Source organism: Elaeis guineensis, chromosome 13 (assembly GCF_000442705.2).
Source record: "Elaeis guineensis isolate ETL-2024a chromosome 13, EG11, whole genome shotgun sequence".
NCBI lineage: Eukaryota > Viridiplantae > Streptophyta > Magnoliopsida > Arecales > Arecaceae > Elaeis > Elaeis guineensis.
This window is the reverse complement of record NC_026005.2, coordinates 69,699,149-69,711,596: the sequence shown is the minus strand read 5'-3', so window position 1 is coordinate 69,711,596 and position 12,448 is coordinate 69,699,149. Positions and strand designations below refer to the sequence as shown.

General features: G+C 34.9%; 1 protein-coding gene across 1 annotated transcript; it reads left to right on the top strand.

The window, feature by feature from the left end:
• LOC105056126 (probable WRKY transcription factor 4) lies at positions 1 to 11,449 on the top strand. The gene is made up of 4 exons (XM_073247363.1): positions 1 to 456; positions 5,418 to 6,178; positions 6,258 to 6,395; positions 11,263 to 11,449. Exons 1-4 carry the CDS (start codon positions 1 to 3, stop codon positions 11,447 to 11,449), a joined length of 1,542 nt encoding a protein of 513 aa, XP_073103464.1.
• Positions 11,450 to 12,448: the final 999 nt, after the last annotated feature.

Sequence of the window (12,448 nt, the reverse complement as noted above, 5' to 3'; positions counted from 1 at the left end):
ATGGCGGACAGCGGCGGTGGCCGCGGACGTGGAGCGCCACCCCCCGGGGCCGGCCAGCCGCCGCGGCCCACCATCTCCCCCCCTCCCGTCTCCGCCTACGACTTCCCATTCCACGGTGATGCCGCCGGCGGCGAGGGTCCATCGGATGTCATTCCCTGCCCGCTGACGCCGGTATCGAGCTCCTTTTTTGACGACGTCGAGTCGGAGTTCGAATCCTTCGCTCAGCTAGTCCAGGGGGCGATGAATTCCTTTGCCGGGGCGCCGCCGCCCCCGTGGGCGCTTGGGGAGGAGCTGATGGATGCAGAGTGGGATTTGGGCTGTGAGGTGGAGAGAAGAGAAGAGGGTGATTTGGGACAGCAGAACGTGGAGATGACTGAGCCTTCTCCGATCTTTACCGTGCCTCCAGGAATCAGCCCCTCTCGGTTGCTGCATTCTCCTTCCCCTTCACCTGATCCGGTAGGGTGCTTTCTTGAAAATTCCTTGTATTTCTTGAAATTTGTTTCCGTTATATAGTGATTGAGGGGATTGGATTTTTCTGTAGTGAATCAAATCTTTAGTTAGAAGTACATGCTACGATCTCAAGAAGATAATTTATACCCCTGTAATTTTGGTACCAATGAATAGAAGGGAACTTAATTTTAACACTAATAATGAAAAAGTGCTTTTAGATAAAAAGTTCCAAAGAGATTGAGATGTAGTTGCATTGGATAATAGCCTTCTTGATGGTGGTTAATCATGATCTACTCTATTTGAATCTGCTAAGTGCACCCCTCCCCTTCGTCCTTCTGTTTGTTTCAAGGGGAAAACTGAGGATGTCTGATGTGCCATATGCAAGGAAACAGTACTTTATGGAATGTGTTTATTGTATTCAAAGAAGTTCTAACAAAATTTGATTTATCTGGAAAAAAAAAACATGGACCACTGTCGTCAATGCGGTATTTGCAATCTGATTTGTTTGATGAATATCCAATAAAAGTGAATGGTTATATAATAGAGGCAAAAAAATGATGACAAAAAACCCACTTATCAAGGCACAGGTTTTTATCTCAAATGCACTATTCACATTACAGTTGTTCATTGATATTTTTGGTTTTCAATGAACAGAAATTTATTGGGAAATATTGACCTTAAAAAGAAATCTTGATAGGGACTGTTGGATAAAGTGTAGTTAGTAGTTTATCTGTTCATCCTTACCTCATCATCTGTTATGAATTGGCATGGGACAGCAGAACGTGGGGATGACTGAGCCTTCTCCGATCTTTACCGCGCCTCCAGGAATCAGCCCCTTTGGATTGCTGGGTTCTGCTTCCTCTTCACCTGATCCGGTATGGTGCTTTCTTGAAACTTCCTTGTATTTAATTGCTATTTTGGTGCAAGAATTCAAAGTTTTGATGTATTCTGAAATTTGTTTCTGTTATATAGTGATTGAGGGGATTGGATTTTTCTGTAGTGAATCAAATCTTTAGTTAGAAGTACATGCTACGATCTCAAGAAGATAATTTATACCCCTGTAATTTTGGTACCAATGAACAGAAGGGAACTTAATTTTAACACTAATGATGAAAAAGTGCTTTTGAATAAAAAGTTCGAAAGAGATTGAGATGTAGTTGCGTTGATAATAGCCTTCTTGATGGTGGTTAATCAGTGATCTACTCCATTTGAAGCTGCTAAGTGCACCCCTCCCCTTCGTCCCTCTGTTTGTTTCAAGGGGAAGACTGAGGATGTCTGATGTGCCATATGCAAGGAAACAGTACTTTATGGAATGTGTTTATTGTATTCAAAGAAGTCCTAATAAAATTGATTTATCTGGAAAAAAAAAAACATGGACCATTGCCGTCAATGCGGTATTTGCAATCTGATTTGTTTGATGAATATCAAATAAAAGTGAATGGTTATATAATAGATGCAAAAAAATGGTGACAAAAAACCCACTTCTCAAGGCACAGGTTTTTATCTCAAATGCACTATTCACATTACAGTTGTCATTGATATTTTTGATTTTCAACGAACAGAAATTTATTGGGAAATATTGACCTTAAAAAGAAATCTTGATAGGGACTGTTGGATAAAGTGTAGTTAGTAGTTTATCTGTTCATCCTTACCTCATCATCTGTTATGAATTGGCATGGGACAGCAGAACGTGGGGATGACTGAGCCTTCTCCGATCTTTACCGTGCCTCCAGGATTCAGCCCCTTTGGATTGCTGGGTTCTGCTTCCTCTTCACCTGATCCGGTAGGGTGCTTTCTTGAAACTTCCTTGTATTTAATTGCTATTTTGGTGCAAGAATTCAAAGTTTGGATGTATTCTGAAATTTGTTTCTGTTATATAGTGATTGAGGGGATTCGATTTTTCTGTAGTGAATCAAACTTTAGTTAGAAGTACATGCTACGATCTCAAGAAGATAATTTATAGGATTTTTGCATGTATACCCTTCTAAACATCCAAATTTGTGGATACCCTTTCAAAATTGATATTGTATGTATATCTTATAAAATACTTGATTTGCATATATACCCTTCTTTTTCTTTATTTTTTGTATATATATCCACGTCATCTAATGCATTAAAAAATTAACGGTTTAAAATTTAAATGACTGAAATGCCCTTATGGGTATATATGCAAAAAAAAAAATTATAAGGGTATATATGCAATTAGTAATTTATGAGGATATATAAATAAATATTAATTTTGAAAGGATATTCATGTAAATTTTGACATTTAGGAGGGTATACAGACAAAAATTTTTAATTTAATTTTGTTCTATTGTATGTTATTTTAATGAGATGGAAAGAATTTAGACATATTAATTAATGTCATAGTAAGGGTGATTCAAGTATATTAATTTTTGTCTATTGCTTCTTTGGGTTGCTGGATTTGCTTCCTCTTCACCTGATCCGGTAGGGTGCTTTCTTGAAACTTCCTTGTATTTAATTGCTATTTTGGTGCAAGAATTCAAAGTTTGGATGTATTCAGAAATTTGTTTCTGTTATATAGTGATTGAGGGGATTCGATTTTTCTGTAGTGAATCAAATCTTTAGTTAGAAGTGCATGCTACGATCTCAAGAAGATAATTTATACCCCTGTAATTTTGGTACCAATGAATAGAAGGAAACTTAATTTAACACTAATGACGAAAAAAGTGCTTTTGGTCAAAAGTTCGAAAGATATTGAGATGTAGTTGCGTTTTTGATAAAAGCCTTCTTGATAGTGGTTAATCTGTGATCTACTTCATTTTGAGCTCCTAAGTGCACCCCTCCCTCCGTCTCCCTGTTTGTTTCAAGGGGAAGAACGAGGATGTCTGATGTGCCGTATGCTATGAAACCGTACTTGATGGAATGTATTTATTGTATTCAAAGATGACCATGCGGACACTAGTATCCTCAGATTCAATTAATGTGGACAGACTATGGAATCAAACATAATTTAGTTAATTATGATGCTGTCAGATCGGATTGATTAGATTTTGTTGACACCATTGAAATTTCGTCGGAAGAGGAATTTTTTGTAGGGTAGTTTTCAATAGAGTCCCTTCAATCTCCAAGGACTTCAGAAACACAATTTTATTTATTTTGATTAAAGAACCATAGAAGTGCAACATAGGGTGTTTTGTGAAGTTCGTTGGCTGTTAAAAATGTATCATGCTTAGAAGAAGTCCTAATGAAATTGATTTATCTGGAAAAAAACATGGACCATCATCGTCAATGCAGTATTTCCAATCTGATTTGTTTGATGAATATCCAATAAAAGTGAATGGTTATGTAATAGAGGCAAAAAAATGATGACAAAAAACCCACTTATCCAGGCGCAGGTTTTTTTCTCAAATGCACTATTCACATTACAGTTGTTCATTGATATTTTTATTTTCAATGAACAGAAATTTATTGGGAAATATTGACCCTAAAATGAAATCTTGATAGGGGCTGTTGGTTAAAGAGTAGTTAGCAGTTTATCTGTTCATTCTTACCCATCATTTGTTATGATTGGCATGGGAATCACAATTAGATTATGAGTGGCAAAAGTATCAAGGAGTCGTCTTATCTTATTAATGGATTACTAAAAAAGTTGTGATGCAATTTGTATCAGTAAAAAGGCAATTCACCTTTTCGTTTGATAAAAATCCATTCATATTTTTGTTATATTTCAATATATAGAGGGGCGTGTAGTTTTAGTGATAAATTGTATGTGTCGAGGTGGATGCTGCTCTTGAAACTATAATTTAGATTACAAAATTATGCTCTTTCTCAAATTTTTTTCTAAGGATAGTGTGTAGGTTTGAAGGAATTATTAGCATGCACTATCTTGATTTTTGATTTTTCTATGAGGATCTTCAAATTGCTCAACTCATGATAGAATCCACAATACAATTTCGTTCTCTTTTCCACTAGAATAATATAATGCTTTTGCTGCCACATGCCGTCATCCTTTCTTCCCTTAATGAAATTTTAACTGTCTTAACAATCCCACTAGCTAAGATTAGCAATACTCACAAATTCTTCTGGGGTTTTCATTTTATTCAAATGCCAACATTACATCTGGAAAAATCTGATCTATGTAACACAATAAGCTTTCCTGTCATACCCACACCTCCAGCTCTTTCCATATCATCTCTCCCTCAACTGTCTAATCCTCTCAGAAGCTGATCTTAGATGTAGATATCGCTATTGAACTGGTCAAGTGAGTCATTCATGTCCATCACAAACATCTACTGATGCTAACATCACTCCACCAGTCATCAATATGCTCATCACATTTGTTTATTGAAGACTTACTCTATTGCACTAAAAAAGAAGAAATAGTTATTCTATCTAGACCGGCCAATCGTATTTGCCCGATGCCGTTCATGGACAGTTGTGTTGGATTGAATATCTCTGCTGATGTTTGGGCAGGATCTGGAAAGGCGCTGCTTTTTGAATGACGGTTAAGAGAGAGACACAATTGAAAGAATATTGTTGGTATTGACTTGGAATCAAATTTTTATCCAGATTTGTTATGTCTAATCATAAGATTAATTGCCCATCTAATGAAAACGCCTTAAATGAAAGCATAAAAGGAGATGGGGGCAATTGCGTATGAATGCTCTGTGTGATTGTTATGACTGACCCTTTTATTTGTTATTGATTAGTTACCTTGTCTAAATGTTCTCTCCATAACCGTTCACCCTTTGAATTGATTTACATCAATGAGATTTCAAACTAGTTTTAGGCTTTTCATTGTGGTGCATACTGCATAATGTTTGTCTTTTATGAAGTGACGAACTTTTTAAGTTGAAATATCTGTGCTTCATTTTTAACATATTTGAACATCGGCAGGTGTTTTAAGTCTATTCCTTGTTGCCTTGGGTCAAATTTATTCTGAGTGTATGGCACATTGCCGTCTAAAATGTTGATAGTTTCATTGGGCAATGGGATCTTTGCAGGGGAAGTTTGGAATGTCCCATCAACTGGTGGCAGCTCAAGTCACGGCTCAGGCTGTCCAGTCTCAATTTCAAATGCACTATGAAGCTGGATGTTCATCTTCACTTTCAGTGGCAACGGCCACATCCTTGGCACAGAACACAAGCCCTCCCATCAGTTTGACACCAACCCAAGAAATGTCAACTCTGCCATCAAACACAGATAATAACACCTTTGAATCTGGAGAGGGCTCTCATTCTGATCAAAGATCTCAACCTGCAGCTCTTATCATTCAGAAACCTCCCTATGATGGCTGTAACTGGCGAAAATATGCACAGAAGATGCTGAAGGGCAGTGAATATCCTCGGAGCTACTACAAATGTAAACATCCGGACTGTCCAGCTACGAAAATGATAGAGCGCTCCTTTGATGGCCAAATAATTGCGGTAGTCTACAGGCGTCAACACAAGCATCAGCGTCCCCAACCAAATAAGCGTGCCAAGGGAGTTGGTGCTTTACCAAGTGGGTCTAATGAATTGGACGGGAACCCTATTCCTGCTGACTCTGAACCAGGTTCCCAGGCTTACCCTGGAAACTTCAGCAGATCAAATGAGACTATGGCTCTCCCTTCAGCATCTGAGAGAGATCAAGCATCTAATTACGGAACACCAGAACAATTAGCTGGTGCAAGCGGTGGTGAAGAAACAGGCGATGTTGAACAGATGAAGGTGGTGATGATGAGAACAGATGAAGGTAGTGATAGTGAGCCTGATCCTAAAAGAAGGTGAATATTTTGTTCCTAGTAAACTACTTATGATTGTATTGAATTTCAGATTTTAAAAATGTTTATGTTAATTGGATAGGAAGATACCAGCTTCTATGCAAAGGATGATACAGCCTAGGTTCATCTTTCAGACGACAAGTGAGATTGATCTTCTGGATGATGGTTATAAGTGGCGAATGTATAGCAAGAAAGTGCTGAAAGGAAATCCTAACCCAAGGTAGTACTTGCTTGGATAATTGTATGATATGATTGCTATTGTTAAAGAGTTCAATTTCTGATCTATGATTTGCTTGTAACCCTATTAATCTCTTGGATGGTAATCGAACATAACATCATAAAATGTTATGATTTTTGTTTTTTAAAAGGCAAGTCTATCTTTATCTCACAAAACTACATGAACTACAAGACACTAAACGCCTGTTTTGTGCAGGATAACTGAAGGAACATATTCTCATTCTTCCACTATATTTGCTGCTTATGTACTCTGCCTTTAATCAATATGCATGAAGCCCTCATTAGATTCTACGAGAATATATGTTTTGAGAGCCATTGTTCTGCTATTTCTTGGGCTATCCGGAATTCTAAACAGAAGTTTGTTCTTGAGGAAATGCAATAAACGCTCATAGCTCCATGATCCAGCTGATGCTGGCATCCTTTTACCATTTGACACTCATTTATGTCCAATTTTCCAGGCGTAATTTTTCATGTACGACAGTATGGGAGGATCTAGAGAATCTAGACTTTTGTTGTTACGTTTATAAATCTAGAAGATCTATCTCAGTAGTATAGTGATTCTACATTTCAAGGAATCATGAATGATTATTATGAATTATGGTAGTATTACTGATCCTGGCATTCCTAACATAAGACTCAAACCACAATTTCTGATATGTGAAATATTGGTTGTTAGATATGGACTTTTAAAGTTGTCATCTTTTCAGATACGGAATGGATTTCGAAAATGAAAAATAAAAGAACAAAATCTCGTAGTTTATTAAATTAGAAGGAGATAGCTGGGAAGATGCGGAAGAATAATCTGGCACAAAAACTAAGAACAAACTCAAATTTTTGTTAGTTTGATAAACAGGTAAGCCAAAGGATTAACATGTTTCCTTTTTTTTTTTTCTTTTTTTATCAGAAATAGACAAAGGGTGGTCTGAGAGAACTACTTGAGGATAGGGAGGAAGGTAACGGAAGGATTTTGTTTGGAAACAATTTTATCTTTCTTTGTCAGGTTTTGTGTTTGAGGCATTCTATTTTAAGCTGGTTGCACACTTATATGATGAAATGAAATCATAAACACAAAACTCCCTAATATTCTGTACAAAACCACGGGAGGCTTCATGATTTGGAAGCTGTAGCATGTTACTTACCTGTCTGTTCAAGCATATACTTGAGTCCTTTGAAGTAAGACTTGTCAGGCTCTCCGACTTCCAATTTCGTCCTGATTTCTTTATTAGATGAACTCTTGTTTCTCACAAATAGAGTCACATCTGCTCATGATGTTAGTCTCCTTTTGTAGTGATCCACAGTACGAATCAACTGTACCTGTCAGTATTGATTATCCATACCGATACTATAATATTTTCTCTTGTTTTTATTGATCTTGAGAGTCTTAGGACATGCCGACTGCATCAGTACCGTACAGGTAATGTGCCGTTTCTCCCATGATGCTCCTTATTCTCTTGTAAGGAGTGGAGATAGAAGTCGCTTGAAAAAAACTAGTCCACAAAGGATTTTTGTAATGTCAGATTGCGCTACAAAGGAAAGGTTTGTACGGGACCTACTACTAGTAACAAATACGAGTCACGCCTTTCTTCTTTTCTTTCTTTTTTTAATAATTTTCTTAGTTCTCTGATTTGATTGAAGCATCAAAAGGTGAGATGTTTCAGGATTTTAAGACATTTATTTTATCTTAACCTTTTTGTTTCATGTATAAAAAAGTTGACAAACTATTGCCCCCAACCTAGAATTGGGCAATGTACAGTTTCTACAATTTTTTTTTTTGAGTTTTTTTTTTTTTTTATTTTTATGTTCCTGCAAGTCATTGTTGATTGGATAAGTGCAAGTGTGCAAAAGGAGGGAAGAATAAGCAACCATCCGCTTTCTATTTTAAATGGTTTCTAGTAGCACCACTTTAGATTAATATAGTAAAAGAAATGATGCAGCATCCTCTTGGTCATTTTATTTTCTCTACAAGTTCTTTATATGATATTTTTATAAAATTTTAAAGTATAAAGAACAATCTCTTAACTTTAAAGTAAAAAAAATGTAAGTGAAATCGGACTAAAATTAAGAGAGGTTTCTATATATATATATTTTTAAATTTTTTTTCATATATTTTTGAAAGTCATAGTTGATTTGATAAGTGCAAGTATGCAATGGGGGGGGGGAAGAAGAAGCAACCATCCGCTTTCTATTTTATATGGTTTTCTAGTAGCACCACTTTTGATTAATATACTAAAAGAAATGAAGCAGCATCCTTCTTGATTATTTTATTTTCTCTGCAAGTGCCTTATATGATATTTTTACAATTTTTTTAAATTATAGATACATATTGGACGAAATTCTATCTTTTTGTATACTCCTTTCAGTCTGTTCTGTCGTCACTATGTATTGTTTTGTTTGTATATATAATTCAACGGTGGAATAGTTCCCTATATCCTTTTTGAAAATTAGATACAGTATAGGATATTATAACGATACAAATTACTAGTTAGTGAGCTAAGTAAATGCAATTAGTAATTAACTTTGTTATTGCTACATTTTTTTCCCTTTGGTGCATTGCACCTAAAAGATCGCTTATAAATAAGTAAAATTTCGAAAGTAATGGGGCTAAATGCACTGCCACACTTGTTGCATAAAGCCGTTATATGCCGTTTTTCTTATTAAATTTCTATTGTAGAGTCCAGGTCCTATCTAAGATGCTTTTCATTTGTTGACTTATGAGTTGTGTGTGGTATAATTACTGAGTATTATCTTATGTTAGTTTGTTTGCTTAGAATGTGGAATGATGTTCTCATAACTATTTTCCTTATGTAGGTAAATATCATAAAAAAATTGTTCAACTTTTTTATTGACTAATTTACTTATGTTCTCACGCTTTTTAAGATGGATAAGTTATTTTTCGATGGATAGCATTTACTTATAAAATAAAAAAAAAAAAATTATCCACCTAGGAGGTGGCTAATTTATTTTTTCATCAATCAAAAGTAATTTTTTTCATTTATTACTAATATACTCTTAACCTAATATAATATAATATAATATTTATATAATATATATAATAATATAGTATCATGATAATATAATATATTATTATATAATAATATATATTAATATAATCTAATATATTATAATATATTATACTATATTATAATAATATTATAATATATAATAATATAATAATATATATATTATATATTATATTATATTAATATAAGATAATAATATTATATTATATTATAAAAGAGTAAACAAGCATATAATTGTCCACCTCCATCCAAAAAAGCATCATAAGCTTCCTTTTATATATTTGATACAAAAGGACACCTCAATAGGCAATCAATTGACCCCAAATTATTGGGAATTGGGATAAAGAGAAACCAAGTGGCAATAGAATATGAGGCAAGTGGTGTTTTATATAATTTTTTGTGAATATTCATAACATCCTAAATAATATATATGATTTTCTCTTAATATATATGGCATCCTTAATAGCATATATAGCTTCTTAATGCCTTATATTACTTTCTATCAATATATATGATATTCTAAATAATATATATGACTTTTTATGAATATATATGATATCTTGAATAATATATATATATGATTTTTTGATGTTTTATATAACTTTCTGTTCACCGTATAAAGTATCAGAAAATCATATATATTATTTAGTATGTCAAATATATTCGCAGAAAGTCATATCATACGTTAGAAAATTATATTTATTATTCAAGACGTCATATATATTCATAGAAAGTCATATATATTATTCAGGATGTCATATATATTCATACGAAGTCATATATGTTGTTCAGAATGTCATATATATTTATAGAAAGTGTTAAAAGTTACATATATTGTTCAGGATGTCATAAAGATATAAAAAATTATATATATCATGCAAGACATCATATATAGAAGTCATACAAGGCATCGAAAAGTAATAATATTTTTTTTTTATTTTATAGAGAGAATGATATTTTTATCACTGAAAATTGGAGGAACAAAAGCTTAGCGGCATTAAATATTTGTTCTATTTAAATGTGCTATGTGCCCCAATATTATTGGACGGTGCACTCTTATTATGTGCATATGGTGGACAAAGAATGACTCCTATTTGCTATAGCCTCTCTCTCTCCCTCCCTCCCTGCCCCATCCCCACCACCTCCCTCCCTCCCTGGTACCCATGTATTTGGGAAAAATTCTTAGAGATCTTTTCCTTTGGTTAATTGCCTGTCTCAATCTTATAGTACTTGAAAGTTGGTTCTTCGTATGATTATTTTGACTCTAGTGTCTTATGGATGATGGCTTTGTGTAAATTCCAAGACCCCCAAAACCTGATAAAAGATGTTGAAATATCCATTGAGGATATAAATATTCCATGAGAACTAGGTGAAGTTTGTTAGTTACCAGCATGTTTTTTTCATAATAACTATATAAGCTGTCGAAAGACACATAGCAAACATGTCTATCATTTATTCAGCTTCCATGTCAATGAATAGAAGTCATCCATGTGCGCTGCTAATTCAAGCCCGAACCAAACATGATTCAAGCTCAAATATGTAAATCAAGCTTAATCTTGAAATTAGTCTCAAAAAAAATAATTTCAAGCCAAGCATGATCATACCGAGGCTCAATGAAGATCAGCTTGATCTCACCCCTATCCGCAAGTGTTAGAATTACAGGTATTTGTAACTGCGTGATTTGCATCTGAAATATGAAAAGTCTGCTCAAGCTTGTTTCATGAGCCGGTTTATTCGCTATAATTCCTAGTGGTGTTTTCTTTGACACTGTAAATATATTCGCTCTTTCTTTATGTATATACAGCTGATACCTTCTATTTTGATAAGCAGGAGTTATTACAAGTGCTCTCATGCTGGATGCAATGCCAAGAAGCATGTACAGAGATCTTCAACAGAACCTTCGGATGTTATAACAACATATGACGGAATACACAACCATCCAATGCCTGCTGCCAGAAGCAGCAACGATACCCACTGGTCAAGCCTCACTCAAGAGAGCAGACTACAGAAACAATGATCAAAAACCAGTTGCAGTGTTAAAGCTGGAAGAAGAACCTGAAATCACTTAATTTTTCAAGGTATTCTGCTGCGAAGTTAAGTTTTGGACCGTAGAGTGAAGCTTGTGCAGTTGGTTGCTGAATTGATGTGTATTGTGAAAGGCCTGATCGAATCCTTTATTAACACAGCAGCAGTGCACTGCAAATTATCAGATTTGGAGCGGAAGCTTTGCGGCTGGAACATTAATTGAAGCCCATCTTGTGTTGTTTTTCTCTGATTAATTCAACCTCTACCTAAATCTCTCTTATAGCAATTGTTGTTCGTTTGTACATTCCTGTAGGACCCTCCTCGTCAGGTTCCTGACTGTAACTGTCATACATCATTTCTAGTTTGAGAATACGAGGCAAAAACAGGCAAATGACAAATTTGTTTGCCATTTTCTTTGGTATTCAAATCTAAAAGTGGGAGCTAGGGTGTGATTGAGGTTTCTATTTTCACTGTAAAGGTTCCTTTCAAGCTGATGAAGAGAAAATGTAGTTGTAAACATACAAACGATTGTAAGCCTACGTCATAGCCTATGAATTTGTGGTGCACATCAATGGCTTCAATGAAAAAAAACAAAGCTGATGGATCCATTTATCTTACAGTTCTTTTAAAAAATATTCTTCAATCATTAATCTTCCTATTGATAAAAATGCAAAAAGAGCAGGCTTTCTGGTGCTTCAATGAGCATAGAATGGTTGGACTTACCATATAAATCCTTTTGGCAGGTATCAATAGCTCTCCATGCCATTTTCTCTTTTTTTTTTGATAAAAGCTGATCATTCATGCAAATTTTGTGTGAATATATCTAAGAGAATCAGAAACCTAAATGTCACTGAAGGGCCGGGGTATCATCCCCAGATTAGTCCACAAAAGATCTCCGATATCCTCCACAATATAAGCTGCAATCTAGTCAACTGCATTATTTGCCTCCTGAAAGATATACCTAATAGAGAAACCTGCACACCCAAATAAT

Bases quoted from the DNA above. Each gene is read 5' to 3' on its own strand.
- LOC105056126 (XM_073247363.1), top strand. From the start codon at position 1: ATGGCGGACAGCGGCGGTGGCCGCGGACGTGGAGCGCCACCCCCCGGG. The intron at 6,179-6,257 runs GTGAATATTTTG...TTAATTGGATAG, and splicing joins GAGCCTGATCCTAAAAGAAG to GAAGATACCAGCTTCTATGC. The intron at 6,396-11,262 runs GTAGTACTTGCT...TTTGATAAGCAG, and splicing joins AAAGGAAATCCTAACCCAAG to GAGTTATTACAAGTGCTCTC.